Source organism: Procambarus clarkii, chromosome 92 (genome assembly GCF_040958095.1).
Source record: "Procambarus clarkii isolate CNS0578487 chromosome 92, FALCON_Pclarkii_2.0, whole genome shotgun sequence".
Classification (NCBI taxonomy): Eukaryota; Metazoa; Arthropoda; class Malacostraca; order Decapoda; family Cambaridae; genus Procambarus; species Procambarus clarkii.
Window position 1 is genome coordinate 7,715,348 of NC_091241.1, and position 17,490 is coordinate 7,732,837.

At 43.9% G+C, this 17,490-nt stretch overlaps 1 protein-coding gene across 1 annotated transcript in view; it reads right to left on the reverse strand.

Moving 5' to 3' along the window:
- The window catches only part of LOC123751698 (protein big brother), a 124,775-nt gene that overhangs the window by 36,183 nt on the left and 71,102 nt on the right, over window positions 1-17,490 (reverse strand). Inside the window, exon 3 of the mRNA XM_069319262.1 lies at window positions 10,790-10,876. Within this exon, the coding sequence (XP_069175363.1) occupies window positions 10,790-10,876 (87 nt within the window). The remainder of the gene's footprint in view (window positions 1-10,789; window positions 10,877-17,490) is intronic.

Below are 17,490 nucleotides of genomic sequence, written 5' to 3' on the forward strand. Positions count from 1 at the left end.
ATCTCTCTCTCTCTCTCTCTCTCTCTCTCTCTCTCTCTCTCTCTCTCTCTCTCTCTCTCTCTCTCTCTCTCTCTCTCTCTCTCTCTCTCTCTCTCTCTCTCTCTCTCTATCACTACCGCCACACCTCCATCACTTCCCCCCCCCCCGTGGACAGAATCACCACATTCACCATCACTATTCCCATCTGTCACCAAACTCACCATTCACCGCAACACTCTGCCTCACCTAATCACCACCAACACCAATAATCACCCTCCCCCCCCTACCACCATAGCTTCGCTAATGGCCCGTAGTGGCGGCAACTACCCCCTTAATTAAGGGTCAAACGAGGCCGTGTCCAGGCTTGTGTCACCATGAATGACAATAGGTCAATCAGGATAGTGATTGACCTTATTCTTACCGAAAGAATCAGCAGGTTAGAAATAGCCTAAGCTCCTCTATCCCTTTTAGAGTTATTTCTGTCTATCCCTTTAAGATGTATTTCTTTCTTGTCTCAATAAACATACTTGATCTTGAACGATAGACTCACGCCTTTCGTCAAAGACTTAATTTGAAGTCAGGAGTCGTTAGACTCAGAGCCAATCAATATATTCATAATTTACATCGAAATTTGAGGGTCTTGGCAAATATGTTTTGAAATTGGTGGCATGATATAACAGAAACGAAGGCGATTCACTGTAAATACCGGTCATTAAAGTCAGGGTGTATAATCGCTGCCACACCAGATATGAGCTGTTATCGTCTGACAAACCACTGTAACGACTCCTAATGCTGAATTGGCCGCAGAGGAGGTTGTTAACACCGTTTATTGTGTGTGTGTGTGTGTGTGTGTGTGTGTGTGTGTGTGTGTGTGTGTGTGTTTGCAACGGTGTAATTTGATTCATTGCGAAATCTTGTTAGGATCTTTGGGGTTTGTTTCAGTTTTGTCTAAAGACCTCGAGTCGATGGTGAGGGATTAAGGCTGGTTGTGCTAGATGAACAGCAGGAGATAATGGCCGGTATGAACCGCACGTTCACGATGGTCTAACCCACAAAACTGTCGGTGAAGCAGAGTGTGGTCGTGAGGCGAGCCACACCACTGACCGCTCACACACTGCTTCACGCGTGTGCACACACACACACACGCACGCACGTGTGTGTGTGTGTGTGCGTGCGTGCGCAGCCACATCAGGAGAGAGGGATGTGATAATCACAGCCACATTAGGAGAAAAAACAACAGTGAAGGAACAGGTAATGAAACTGAGGACAGGCTATCTTGAGGTTATCTTGAGACAGATTCAGGCGCAGACAGATTCACTACAAACGACAGGGAAGAGTGTGAGGAACTGAATATTCCAGGTCATCACCTTAGAGCAAGGAGAAATTCCAGAGATAAGAGAGGGAACAGTTAACTAGGCATCACTATAAGAGTTTGGGATTACCAGTGGGGATGTAAAGAAGCTTTTGCTAGAGTTGGATGTGACAAAGGCTATAGGCCCAGATGGAATCTCACCATGGATACTAAAGGAAGGAGCAGAAGGAGCTGTGCCTGCCACTCTCTATAGTGTATAACAAATCACTGGAAACAGGTGAACTGCCAAAAATTTGGAAGACTGCTAATGTAGTCCCGATATACAAGAAGGGTGATAGAAGGCACTGAACTACAGGCCAGTGTCCCTAACTTGCATACCATGCAAGATGACGGAGAAGATTGTGTGAAGAAAGCTAGTGAACCATCTGGAGCGAAATAAGTTTGTATCATAACATCAGCGTGAGTTTAGGGATGGCAAGTCCTCCTGCCTCACAGGGTTAATTGAATGCTAAGATCAGGCAACAAATGCTAAATTTCAACCCGAGTAAATGTAAGGTAATGAAACTAAGCGGTGGAAACAGGAGGCCAGACACAGGATACCGAATGGGAGATGAAGTCCTTCATGAAACGGACAGAGAGAAAGATCTAGGAGTTGATATCACACCAAACTTATCTCATGAAGCCTACATAAAAAGAATAACATCTGCGGCGTATGCAAGGCTGGCTAACATCAGAACAGCCTTCAGGAACTTGTGCAAGGAATCATTCAGAACCTTGTATACCACATATGTAAGATCAATCCTGGAGTATGCAGCCCCAGTATGGATCCCGTATCTTGTCAAGCACAAGACGAAGCTGGGAAAAGTTCAGAGGTATGCCACTAGGCTAGTCCCAGAACTAAGAGGCATGAGTTACGAGGAAAGGCTGCAGGAAACGCAGCCTTTCCCACAAGACAGAAGAGTAAGGGGTGACATGATCACTACCTACAAAATTCTCAGAGGAATTGATAGGGTACCTGTACACCAGTTGATTGACAGTTGAGAGGCGGGACCAAAGAGCCAGAGCTCAACCACCAGCAAGCACAGCGAGATGAGTACACACACACACAGCTGTACTTTTGAAGTACAAGACAAGCACCCTCCCCCCCCCACTCAAGTAATACCAGACTTGAAGCTGTCGGTGATAAATAGACGTCCTGACTGGCCAGCCCCCGAACCCGGGTCTCCTGAGGCTCCGTCCTACACCACCCGGTCGACACATCTATCATTTATTTTGTAGTTCTGCTGCTCAGAACTTTCTCATTAATGACTTTGGTGCAATTTTACTCTCATTCCTGTCAACTTTTATTAATGGTGTGTGTACTCACCTAGTTGTGTTTGCGGGGGTTGAGCTCTGCTCTTTCGGCCCGCCTCTCAACTGTCAATCAATCAACTGTTCCTAACTACTAACTTCCCCCCCACACACACACCCACACAGGAAGCAGCCCGTAACAGCTGTCTAACTCCCAGGTACCTATTTACTGCTAGGTGACACGGGCATCAGAGTGATAGAAACTGCTTATTTGTCTCCGCCATCACTAGGGATCAAACCCGGACCCTAGGATTACTAGTCCAGAGCGCTGTCCACTCAACTATTAGCCCCCCATAGCTATCAGGTGTGTGGGGTGTTGTGAGGGTGTGGTGAGAGTGTAGTGTGGGTGTGGTGAGGTGTAGTGTGGATGTAGGGTGGGTGTAGTGTGGATGTAGGGTGGGTGTAGTGTGGGTGTAGTGTGGATGTAGGGTGGGTGTAGTGTGGGTGTAGTGTGGATGTAGGGTGGGTGTAGTGAGGGTGTGGTGAGGGTGTGGTGAGGGTGTAGTGTGGATGTAGTGTGGATGTGGTGAGGGTGTAGTGTGGGTGTGGTGAGGGTGTAGTGTGGGTGTGGTGAGGGTGTGGTGAGGGTGTAGTGTGGGTGTGGTGAGGGTGTAGTGTGGATGTAGGGTGGGTGTAGTGTGGATGTAGTGAGGGTGTAGTGAGGGTGTAGTGTGGGTGTAGTGAGGGTGTGGTGAGAGTGTAGTGTGGATGTAGTGTGGATGTGGTGAGGGTGTAGCGTGGGTGTGGTGAGGGTGTGGTGAGGGTGTAGTGTGGGTGTGGTGTGGGTGTAGTGAGGGTGTAGTGAGGGTGTGGTGAGGGTGTAGTGTGGATGTAGTGTGGATGTGGTGAGGGTGTAGTGTGGGTGTGGTGAGGGTGTAGTGTGGGTGTAGTGAAGGGTGTGGGAGGGAGACTAAGACAAAACCATCAATCATCAGACTCATCAACGCCTCTATGATCTACTATCCGCTGATGATCGGTTACATATCCTGCAGTGTTTTAATACCCTCGCTCTCGCACGCACGCACAGGGGGTCTGGTAGCTGAGTGGACAGCGAGCGGGACTCGTAATCCTGTGGCCCGGGTTCGATTCCTGGCGCCGGCAGAGACATAAAGGCAGTTTCTTTCATTCTGATGCCCCTGTTAGCTAGCAGTAAATAGGTACATGGGAGTTAGACAGCTGTTACGGGCTGCTTCCTGGGTGTGTGTGTGGGGGGGGGGGAATGTTAGTAGTTAGGAACAGTTGATTGATTGACAGTTGAGAGCCGGGCCGAAAGAGCAGAGCTCAACCCCCGCAAGCACATCTAGGTGAATACAACTAGGCGAATACACACACACACACACACACACACACACACACACACACACACACACACACACACACACACACACTAAACCTGTCCACTAAAGCTCACATCAAAATTACGACACCAGCAGCGTATGCAAGGCTGGCGAACATAAGAACTGCCTTCAGAAACTCGTGTCTGGAATCATTCAGAACCTTGTATACCACATATGTCAGACCAATACTGAAATATGCAGCTCCAGCCTGGAGTCCACATCTAGTCAAACACAAAACGAAGTTAGAAAAGGTTTAGAGGGATGCCACCAGACTAGTCCCCGAGCTGAGAGGAATGAGCTACGAGGAAAGATTACTGGAACCGAACCTCACGACACTGGAAGACAGAAGAGGATGAGTTGGGAATGGAAGAGAAGTAGGAGGAACGAGGAATGGAAAGAAGGAAAATAAAGATGAAAATATTCAGTCTCCGTGGTGTAGTGGTAAGACACTCGCCTGGCGTTCCGCGAGCGCTATGTCATGGGTTCGTATCCTGGCCGGGGAGGATTTACTGGACGCAAATCCTTAACTGTAGCCTCTGTTTAACGCAACAGTAAAATGTGTACTTGGATGAAAAAACGATTCTTCGCGGTAGGGGATCGTATTCCAGGGACCATAGGATTAAGGACTTGCCCGAAACGCTACGTGTACTAGTGGCTGTACAAGAATGTAACAACTCTTGTATATATCTCAAGAAAAACAAAAAACAAAAAAAACAATGAAAACCCATAATATACAACACCAAAGGCTTCACAATTAACCTCCAAAAGTTAGAGAGAGAAAACAAAAATCATTCCAAAATTGCCGATTGAATCGAAGCCTAAATTAGTGAGTCGTGCTTGATAACAGCATTTCGTAAGATGTTTCGTGATACGAACCCAAACTCGCCTACTCCCCCCCCCCTCACCCCCTGTCATTAAATATATCATTTGTTCCTCACTGATGAACACCGGGACGAATGCTGTGAACACGCCAGGCGGAACAGGATCTGATAACAGAGTTCAGGGTACAGAGAAGGGATTCAAGACCCCACTGGTGACCTTAAATGTACGAACCACACCCTTTGTTGTTCTTGATGTTATATGAGTGTTCTTCATTGTTGTTCTTCATGAGTTGTTCTTCATGATGTTTCGTGGTGTGTGAGGGCTGGCAGGAGGCCAGTGTTTTACATGTTTTGAGATGAATTTACGATATTTTAAGGTATTTACGGTGTTTTAAGGTATGGGGATTTTTTAAGGGTTCGATGTTGCTGGTATTGTATTGTCCTCTATTGTATTATTCTATATTGTATTACCGCTGCCATTTCTCCGTGGGTCGCGGCATACTCTTAATATGGGTCGTGTTCTTGTATTCATCTATCGTAGGTTGGGAATATATTTTATAGCATATCGTATACCACTTGTCGCTTCTAGTCTCATTATATGTTTTATATGTCGATAGATTTTATAGTCTATCGATCACTTTTAATTGGTTTTGTCTATCTCTTTATTTAATTTTTTTTAAATTTATTTATATATTTTTTTTATTATATATTCTCATCTTTTCAACTTTATGTTTCCTTTTATTGTTTTTAAATTTTCTGTCTTATTTTTTTTCATATTTTTATTGATTATTGTCATTTTCTTATCTTCATCCTATGTTTTATATCACTGGTTATCTGCGTTTTCCTTATCGTTTCGTTCGTTTGTCGTGTTTAAAATAATACATTTTTTTCCGAATTTTCATGTTTTTCATTCATTTTCGCGTATCGTTTGATTTAATGCAGTTGTTATATATTTTTCATATATATTTTATCGACTTTCCTTCACATATTATAGTTCTTTACATAAATTTCCTCATATTTTCGTTCACTTCTTTCATTCATTCTAACAGAATTCACATCTTTTTATTTTCTTGTGGCAGTGAATCACATATAATTATAGTATATGTCAAACTACTCAGAAATCTGCTGGTCTCTGCGACGAGAAAATTATACCTAAATATAAATTCAGGTTGAATTCACGAGCATAGCGGAAGAAGGGATCAGGGGGAGAGAGTGAGGAGGATTGGGTCGTCCGCTTAGCGCCTGGGTGGGATCAGACACTGTTTTGACTAGAGGATCCGCCCTGCTTTTGTCACGTGGGTGTCGAGGGCTGGTGCGGATACAGGCGTCTGTGATTCCCTTCAGTTGCCAGTGACAGCAAGATGGGGGAAGTTGATTTGGGTGTATTTATCGTGTATATTGACTATTTTGTGCCTGCAGGAGCGAGCTGTTAGCTCCTGGACCCCGCCTTTCTAACCGTCGGTTGTCTAATGTACTAGATTCGTGATATATTTGTCATATCTACGACATATTTCTCCCACTCACACACACACACACACACACACACACACACACACACACACACACACACACACACACACATCTCCAGGAAGCAGCCCGTAGCGGCTGTCCAACACCCAGGTAATCATTTACTGCTAGGTGACCAGGCGCATCAGGTGAAAGAAACACAGCTCATTTGTTTCTGCCTCGACCGGGAATCGAACCCGGGCTCTTAGAACGATCCAAGAGCGCTGTCTATACAGCTACGAGAACCTGTGTATGTGTATGTACTCACCTAGTTGTGCCTGCGGGGTTTGATTTTTCAGCTCTTTGGTCCCGCCTCTTAATTGTCAATCAACTGGTGTACAGATTCCTGAGCCTACTGGAGCTATCATATCTTAATTTGAAACTGTGTATGGAGTCAGCCTCCACCACATCACTGCCTAGTGCACTCCATTTGTTAACTACTCTGACACTGAAAAAGTCCTTTCTAACGTCACTGTGGCTCATTTGGGTACTCAGTATTCAACTGTGTCCCCTTGTTCTCGTACCACCCGTGTTAAATGATATCTTTATCAACCCTATCAGTTCCCTTGAGAATTTTGTATGTCGTGATCATATCACCCCAAACTCTTCTGTCTTCCAGAGACGTGAGGTTTAATTCCAGTAGTTTTTTCTCTTAGCCCATACCCTTCAGCTCGGGTACTAATCTGGTGGCATACCTTTGAACCTTCTCCAACTTGTGTGCTTGACTAGATACAGACTCCATGGGGGAGCTGCATACTCCATCATTGGTCTTACATATGTGGTATGCAAGGTTCTAAATGATTCCTAACACAAGTTTTCAGTCTTGACTTTCCTTATGTATGACTCGTTCAGGGTGAATATCAGATCAAGTCTAGCTGGTTCATCTTCCCCTTTCATTCTTGTCAGTCCATTGAAATGTCGGCTTAGAGAGTTTCTTGTTGCCACATCCAATAGTTTAGCTCTCCATGTACCAGATCCTCCATGTGGGTCTCTGTTCTCCAAGTCTATTCTCCCATAGTTGGGGTCTCCAGTGATTAGCAGTCTGGATCCATTCCTGCAAGCGACCGTAACTATTATATTAATGGTAGTCATGATCTTACCTGGGAGGGTTCCAGGAGGTCTTCTACTCCCCAAGTCTGGCCCAGGGCTAAGCTCGCCTTGTGGTAACTTGATCCAACAGACTGTTGCTTGGAGCGGCCCACAGGCCCACATATCAACTACAACCTGGTTGGTCCGGCATTTCTTGCAAGAACTTATCTAATTGTTTCTTGGAGATGTCAACCTCTGTTCTGCCAATATTTACATATATATTGCTTGCTGGGAAAGTATTGAATAGATGTGGACCTCTGATGTTCATACAGTGTTCTCTGATTGTGCCTATGACACCTCTGCTCTTCACTGATCCTATTCTACATTTCATTCCGTATGTTACGTTCCAGTATGTTGTTATTATACTGTGCAAACTTGGGATTTGGCGCTCCAGTATCGTCTATGTATATATTATTTGATATCTCTCTTGTCTCCTTTCCAGAGAGTACATTTTGAGAGCTTTATCATGTCTATAAATGCTGTATATGTTCTCTGTATTCCCTATATTACGGAAATCTTCCCCTGCTCTGAAAGGGGAACTGAGTACTGAACAGTACTCAAGGCTGGACAACATCAGTGATTTAAATAGTATTCCTGTCTGGGTCTTCTGTCATTTAGGGGGAGCCGGTCGGCTGAGCAGGGGGAGTCGGTCGGCCGAGCGGACAGCACGCTAGACTTGTGATCCTGTGGTCCCGGGTTCGATCCCAGGCGCCGGCGAGAAACAATGGGCAGAGTTTCTTTCACCCTATGCCCCTGTTACCTAGCAGTAAAATAGGTACCTGGGTGTTAGTCAGCTGTCACGGGCTGCTTCCTGGGGGTGGAGGCCTGGTCGAGGACCGGGCCGCGGGGACACTAAAGCCCCGAAATCATCTCAAGATAACCTCAAGATAACCTCAAGATAGTGGGGGTTATTTATTACTACTACTCTTGTTTTCTGCCCTCCAGTTGCCATAGTGCCTGTTACGTACTCACTCAACTCTTCACAGCCCGGGATATCCATCTCATTGAAACGCCAGTTTTTCCATATCAGCTGAACCACTCCTCCATCTCTTCCTTTCCTTTCTTTCCTTACTATATATTATTCCTACAGAAACACTGCATTTGTTATGACTCCTGTCAGTTTTGTTTCTGTGAGTGCTATTACGTCGGGGCTTTCTTCTTGTGATCTTTTGCCACGTTCACTTGTTTTATTAGTGTTCATATCTATGAGGACATTACAAGCTTATAGCTCACTTTCTTCTCTCCATTCCCACTTCCTCTCCCCCCCCCCCCCTTGATGGTCGTTCCACTGGTGTAGGAAGTTGTTCAATGGGTGTTGCAAATTGGGTGGGGTTGTTGTCCTATGAGATCGTTAACAGGGCCTCGGAGGATAGTTAACAGGGCCTCGGAGGGGCTGCTGAACTAGGAAAGGGAGAGTATGGGAAGAGAAGAGAGGGTGTGTGTGGTGACCAGAAAACAGCTGTTTTTTTGTTGTTGTTATTTTTAAATTATAAACTTTTAAAGTTTGACGTGTTAAAGACGTTGAAGTAGATAGCGATACCTGGCAACTGGCCCCAGCTGGTGGGAGACAGTTGCCACCCTTCACGGTTTTCCGCCAAAATTACAGTTTAAACAGCTTGTTCGGCCCGGGGGGGGGGGGAGGCTGGCAGTTAGTGCTTGGCTGTTATCTGTCTTTGTTTAATTACTCCCCCTTACCGTAACTACTTCCAGGGTCGGTGGAGATGGAAGGGACCAATGGTTGGCTAGCGAAAACTGGAAGCTTTACGTAGAAATTTACATAACGGCATATATTTGTTTGCTATATTTTATAATTTTTTTAATGCATTTACAGTTTGATTTTTTTACATAAATTGATAATAATTTTATTAAATTAAGACATAATAATGCATAATTCTGGTGATGTTATAGACAATAAATACTTTCTTATTTATAGCACAGCTACACACTACTCTTACTAAGGTCGTCACTATTCCACACTCCATCACCACTACGCCATTCACCATCACCATACACCATCACCACACACCATCACCATATACCATCACCATACACCATCACCACACACCATCACCACACACCATCACCACACACCATCACCATACACCATCACCACACACCATCACCATACACCATCATACACCATCACCATACACCATCACCATACACCATCACCATACACCATCACCACACACCATCACCATACACCATCACCATACACCATCACCACACACCATCACCATATACCATCACCATACACCATCACCACACACCATCACCATACACCATCACCACACACCATCACCATACACCATCACCACACACCATCACCATATACCATCACCATACACCATCATACACCATCACCATACACCATCACCATACACCATCACCACACACCATCACCATATACCATCACCATACACCATCACCACACACCATCACCATACACCATCACCACACACCATCACCATACACCATCACCACACACCATCACCATACACCATCACCACACACCATCACCACACACCATCACCACACACCGTCACCATACACCATCACCACACACCATCACCACACTACACCATACACCACATACCATCACCATACACCATCACCACACACCATCACCACACACCATCACCACACACCATCACCATACACCATCACCACACACCATCACCACACACCATCACCACACACCATCACCATACACCATCACCATACACCATCACCACACACCATCACCACACACCATCACCATACACCATCACCACACACCATCACCACACACCATCACCACACACCATCACCACACACCATCACCACACACCATCACCACACACCATCACCATACACCATCACCACACACCATCACCATATACCATCACCACACTACACCATACACCACATACCATCACCATACACCATCACCATACACCATCACCATACACCATCACCATACACCATCACCATACACCATCACCATACACCATCACCACACACCATCACCATACACCATCACCACACACCATCACCATACACCATCACCACACACCATCACCATACACCATCACCACACACCATCACCATACACCATCACCATACACCATCACCATACACCATCACCATACACCATCACCACACACCATCACCACACACCATCACCATACACCATCACCATACACCATCACCATACACCATCACCACACACCATCACCACACACCATCACCACACACCATCACCATACACCATCACCACACACCATCACCATACACCATCACCATACACCATCACCATACACCATCACCATACACCATCACCATACACCATCACCACACACCATCACCACACACCATCACCATACACCATCACCATACACCATCACCACACTCACCATCTCGGTGTGTCCCTCCCTCACGCCAGCTTGGAACCGTTGTCTCCTTTCCTCAAGAGGCCGGTCTCTGTAGCCAGTGTACCGCACCTGTGGACAAGAACACCTGTGAGTGTACCGCACCTGTGTACAAGTGCACCTGTGTACAAGAGCACCTGTGTACAAGTGCACCTGTGTGTGTACCGCACCTGTGTACAAGTGCACCTGTTATTGTATCGCACCTGTGTGTGTACCGCACCTGTGGACAAGTGCACCTGTGTGTGTACCGCACCTGTGGACAAGTGCACCTGTGTGTGTACCGCACCTGTGGAAAAGTGCACCTGTGTACCGCACCTGTGAGTGTACATATGTCTCTAAGACTTGTCATTGATCATCTAATGAAAGGCGAGGAGTCACAATAACGCGGCTGAAGTAAGTGGACCAGACCACACACTAGAAAGTGAAGGGACGACGATTTTAAGTATTGCCGGCTAGTTTATTGTGCACCCCATACTCATCCTGTGAGCGGTAGCGCAAAAATGCATTTCAGAGGGGCACAAAATATCTTTATCAGACCTCATCTTAGATTATTACATAAACAATTTCATCTATCCTTCACACCTTATAGTTACAATGTCAGCTAGTTACAGAGAAAAGGGCTATTTCAAGAGCTATGTATTTACAGTAAGTCATTAGGGACGACGACGTTTCGGTCCGTCCTGGACCATTCTCAAGATGATCTTAAGAATGGTCCAGGACGGACCGAAACGTCGTCGTCCCTTCACTTTCCAGTGTGTGGTCTGGTCAACGTCTAATGAAAGAACATCAGTGAATATAATACAAGATTCACTGAAGAACACTGTGAATAGTAGAACACTTGTCAGAACGAACATGGAACAAAATAACAATATCTACAAGAACATTGAAGGAACAGGAGAACATTCAGGAGAACATGAGAACAGCATTCCTGGAACAGAGGAAAGTAGAACATTCAGAGAACAGAACTACATTGTGGGAATAGTAGAACAAACTTCCAAGGCAGTGAAGAACAACATTCAAAGAACAGGTAACTGGAGAACATCATGCTGGGAAACAGTTATTTGGAGAACACCATTCAAAAATAGATTATAACATCAGAACACCACCCTAAGGTAACAGTTACCGAGAGAAGAACATTTGAAGGTTAAAGCCTCGTAACAGTAGAACACCGTGCAGGAAGAACAACTCGTCACGTTCTGTTCAACAATAACATTTAGGTTGCAACATACCTGCAAGTCTTCTGTGGACGATTTCACTCACTCTTGCACTAATTTCTTACTTTCACTTCTTGTGCGCTCTCTCTCTCTCTCTCTCTCTCTCTCTCTCTCTCTCTCTCTCTCTCTCTCTCTCTCTCTCTCTCTCTCTCTCTCTCTCTCTCTCTCTCTCTGGGCGTGAGACAGCCCTTGTTCTCTCTCTCTCTCTCTCTCTCTCTCTCTCTCTCTCTCTCTCTCTCTCTCTCTCTCTCTGGGCGTGAGACAGCCCTTGTTCTCTCTCTCTCTCTCTCTCTCTCTCTCTCTCTCTCTCTCTCTCTCTCTCTCTCTCTCTCTCTCTCTCTCTCTCTCTCTCTCTCTCTCTCTCTCTCTCCACCTGATGTGATCTTCGGCAAGCGCAAGACCTCAGCATCACTATTCCAAAAACTGAACCAGACATTCCATTGTCACCAAAGTTAATGTTGAAATTGTTAACATGTGTCCCTGCGGTGACTTGCTGTGTACTCACCTATTTGTGCTTGGGGGGGGGGGGGCTCTGGCTCTTTGGTCCCGCCTCTCAACCGTCAATCAAGTGTGTGTGTGTGTGTCTTTGGAAAGATTTCTTTCTCTCTGTCACTTCTCATAAATAATTTGTTCGCTAACATTACCGTTGTTCTTCCTTAGAGAACGACCGTCATGTAGGCAAGCATTAGAGGGACAATCTTGGGGGGGGGGGTATCAACAACAACTCCTTAAGAAGATGCTAAACAACATTGGACATAACCAAACCTAACCAACAGGCGAGGCTTAAATCCACGGCCTAACCAAAAAAAAAAAAAAAACACAGGAAAGTGTAACATTTAGTAGGCTAGTCAGAGGCTTAGGTATATCCCTGCACTCACTCACACACACACACACACACACACACACACACACACACACACACACACACACACACACACACACACACACACACACACACACACACACACACACAGGAAAAAGTCTACCAGTCAGCCTGTGAGTTAGCTAAGTCAAACAAGCAGGAAGATTGAAAGGAAACACAAACCTCTCTCTCTCTCTCTCTCTCTCTCTCTCTCTCTCTCTCTCTCTCTCTCTCTCTCTCTCTCTCTCTCTCTCTCTCTCTCTCTCTCTCTCTCTCTCCCTCTCTCTCTCTCCAGTTGAGGAGGTGTTGACGAGGAAATTATCCCTTCAAATGACATAATCAAATAATAATTCAAAATCACATGTAATATTCAGAGTGGTTACAGGTGGGGGGGGGGGGGTTTAGGAGTAAAAACAGACAACGGATATCCGGCAAAATGGAATTTGAATTGGCGATCCGTTACATGTGTGTGTGTGTGTGTGTGTGTGTGTGTGTGTGTGTGTGTGTGTGTGTGTGTGTGTGTGTGTGTGTTTTATTCTAGCTCATTTTTCTTGAGCTTATGTAGATCTCAACATATGTAGTCACGGGGGGGGGGGGTTAGGGAAAGGGGGTACGCCCCCCCCCCCCCCCTGAGGATTAGTATAACATACAAACGACTGCTTTTTTTATCAAATTGTTGCCCAACCACTTAGGCTGGACGGTAGAGCGACGGTCTCGCTTCAATCCCTCGACCGTCCACAAGTGGTTGGGCACCATTCCTTTCCCCCCGTCCCATCCCAAATCCTTATCTTGACCGAGAGAGAGAGAGAGAGAGAGAGAGAGAGAGAGAGAGAGAGAGAGAGAGAGAGAGAGAGAGAGAGGATAGAGAGAGAGAGAGAGAGAGAGGATAGAGAGAGAGAGAGAGAGAGAGAGAGAGAGAGAGAGAGAGAGAGAGAGAGAGAGAGATGGACAGAGAGAGAGAGAGAGAGAGAGAGAGAGAGAGAGAGAGAGAGAGAGAGAGAGAGAGAGAGGATAGAGAGAGGCCACAACACGACTCACGTACAAGCATCATTTGTCTAGTTACGTACGCTTCTTCCGGCGTGTCTGAAACCAACAAAAATCCCCCCAAACGTGGTCCAGACACCACACATTCCCCCCGTTTTCTTTTCCTTAAGATTCCTCCTCCTCATAAAACTATATACAAGTAACATATATACAACATACGAACCCTTTATACACAATCCTATTCACGGGAAAGGCATTTATATATAAAAATTTTCAATAAGATGTTATTAAGGTGAGAGTGGAGAGAGGCATGTGTGTGGCTGGCAGGTGTGTAATTCTTAATGTTCCTAACAGTCTTCCAGTCTGGGAACCTTGCTGGCCCGCTCCCTGTCTGTCTGTCTGTCTGACTGTCTTAGCTGTCTATCTTACTCTGTCTTGTTTCCGTATGTATGGGAAATCATTTTGAGGCAGAGAGAGGACTTGAATCGGTAAGTAGAGTTCTGGGTTGATTAGCTTTTGTCCTATCGTTGCTGAGTGGATTAAGGCAGGTAGGTGTCTGGGAATCACTAGAATGCCGGTTCGATTCACCCCATTGCCCCAAAAAAGGATTTTTTCTCATTGATATCATGTCATTGTGATTTCTTTGTGATCTCTCTCTCTCTCTCTCTCTCTCTCTCTCTCTATATATATATATATATATATATATATATATATATATATATATATATATATATATATATATATATATATATATATATATATATTTATATATATATATATTTATATATATTTATATATATATATATTTCGTTGGAAACGACAGAAAGTTATAGATTTATGATTCTGACACGAATTTTCTCGATATTCCTTTTGTTTTTCTTCACTGAAGCAGGAAGATGAAAAATTAACTCTCCAAAGTTCACTTTTACTTTTTCTTTGGGTCTGACGCCCAGTCAGACCATAGGTTGCCAACATGTATTTATTACATGTTGGATTTATATGTATTTATGACCATTGGTTGCCAACAATCTTTAACTTACCACCCCCATTAATTAAGGACCCCATTAATACCTCATGTTTGTCACCTATCACCTCACCATTAGAGGATATAAACATGTGCTATCACCATTAGAGGATATTAACATGTGCTATCACCATTAGAGGATATAAACATGTGCTAACACAGAATTTTTTTTTAATTAAGTTACAGCCCCACTCCTGTGGCGGGTAAGTCCAATACGGGCTCACCATAGCCCGTGCTACTTGGAACGTTTTGTTCCGAGAAGCTGAATCTTAAACAACAACAGAAGAATTTGTCTTTGAGAATGTAAGGAGAGACCTTACGAAACGCATCACTAGGCGTCAGGTCCAAATAATAAGTAAAAGTGAACTTTGGAGAGTTAATTTTTCATCTTCCTGCTTCAGTGAAGAAAAACAAAAGGAATATCGAGAAAATTCGTGTCAGAATCATAAATCTATAACTTTCTGTCGTTTTCAACGAAATATGTTTAAAAGAAAGACAGCTACCAATATATATATATATATATATATATATATATATATATATATATATATATATATATATATATATGCGTGTATGGGTTCTCTGGGAGTATGGGTTCGAGTCACTTCTGGGGTGTGAGTTTTCATTCGCATATAGTCCTGGGGACCATTCAGGCTTGTTCGCATATATATATATATATATATATATATATATATATATATATATATATATATATATATATATATATATTGGTAGCAGTCTTTCTTGAGAAAATATGTTGTTGAATATTACCAAAAGAGTAAGATTAATTATTCTAACACGAATCTTCTCAATTACTTCTTATGTTTTTCTTCACTGTCGAGGGTAGTTGAAAAATTAACTCTCCAAAATGCATGACCATAATAAAGTGTGAAAATGAACTTTGGAGAGTTAATTTTTCAACTTCCCTCGACAGTGAAGAAAAACATAAGAAATATTGAGAAGATTCGTGTTAGAATCATATTCGACACCATATGTTTACAAGACTGCCCTTTGCAATTCAGAGGGGGAATGCCTGTTGCGTCTTGGGCACCAGTCCAACTAAGGAGAAATTCGAAGAAGTGTTTGACTTGTAACAATGATCGAACCCGTCTGTAACATTGACCAATGTTTTCCCATTGTCGTGTTTTTCATTTACTTGTATTGGTTGTGTTGTGTATGTGTTAAGGCCACATTTGTAATCATGTAATCTTGTACAGTAAATTTCCCTGTATATACTAGCCCAACAAGGCTCTCCCGGGTGCTGCATATCTTCTTCTTCGAGGCTTATGGGTCCCTACAAACAACCAGAGGTGGTACCCCCAATATATATATATATATATATATATATATATATATATATATATATATATATATATATATATATATATATATATATATATATATATATATATATATATACTCTCGACAGAATCTCACTATGGATGTTAAAAAAGGGAGCAGAAGTACTTTACATGCTACTCTTTATGGTGTATAACAAGTCACTGGAAACAGGAGACCTACCAGAAAGTTGGAAGACAGTTATCGTTGTCCCAATATACAAAAAGCGTGACAATAAACAAGAGGCACTGAACTACAGGCCAGTGTCCCTAACTTGTATACCAGGCAAAGTGATGGAGAAGATCATGAGGAAAAGCACATCAGGAGAGAAGGGACTTTGTAACACACCACCAACAGGGGTTCAGGGATGGCAAATCGTGCCTCACAAGTTTAATAGAACTTGACCAGACATTAAACATTAAGCAAGAAAGAGAAAGGTCGGCAGACTACATTTTCTTGGATTGTCAGAAAGCTTCTAATTCAGTATTCCATAAGAGGCTGTTGCATAAGTTAGAGAAACAAGCTGGAACAAGTGGTAGGTTGCCTCAATGGATCAGGGAGTACCTAAACAACAGGAAGCAGAGTTACTGTGCGGAGTGAGACCTCAGACTGGCGTGATGTCACCAGTGGAGTCCCACAGGACTCTGTACTCGGATCTATCCTGTTTCTGATATACTTTAATGGTCTTTCAGAGGTTTTTAGATTCATCCCTTTCAATGTTTGCTTATGATGGTAAATTTATGAAAAGGATTAAGACAGGAGAGTAAGAGAGTACAAGATGACCTGGACAAACTGAGGGAATGGTCCAACAAATGGCTATTAGAGTTTAACTCAAGAAAGTGTGACGTAATGAAAATAGGTGTAGGGAGTCTGTCAAACTCAAGTTATCACCTGGGAGAGGAAAGACTACGGAAATTAAACCTCGCGACGCTGAAAGACATTAGAGTTAGGCGAAACATGATTACCACCTATAAAATTCTCAGAATTATTGAAAGGGTAGATAAAGATAAACTATTTATCACAGGTGGTACACGAACAAGAGAACTCAGGTGGAAACATTAGAAAGAACTGTTGTTAATGTCAGAGTAATTAACAAAGGGAATGCATTAGGCAGTGATGTGGTGGAGGCTGACTCCATACACATGTTTCAAATGTAGATATGATCGAGCCCAGTAGGCTCAGGAACCTGTACACCTGTTGATTGACAGTTGAGAGGCGGGACCAAAGAGCCAAAGCTCAACCCCCGCAAGCAAAAGATGTCGTC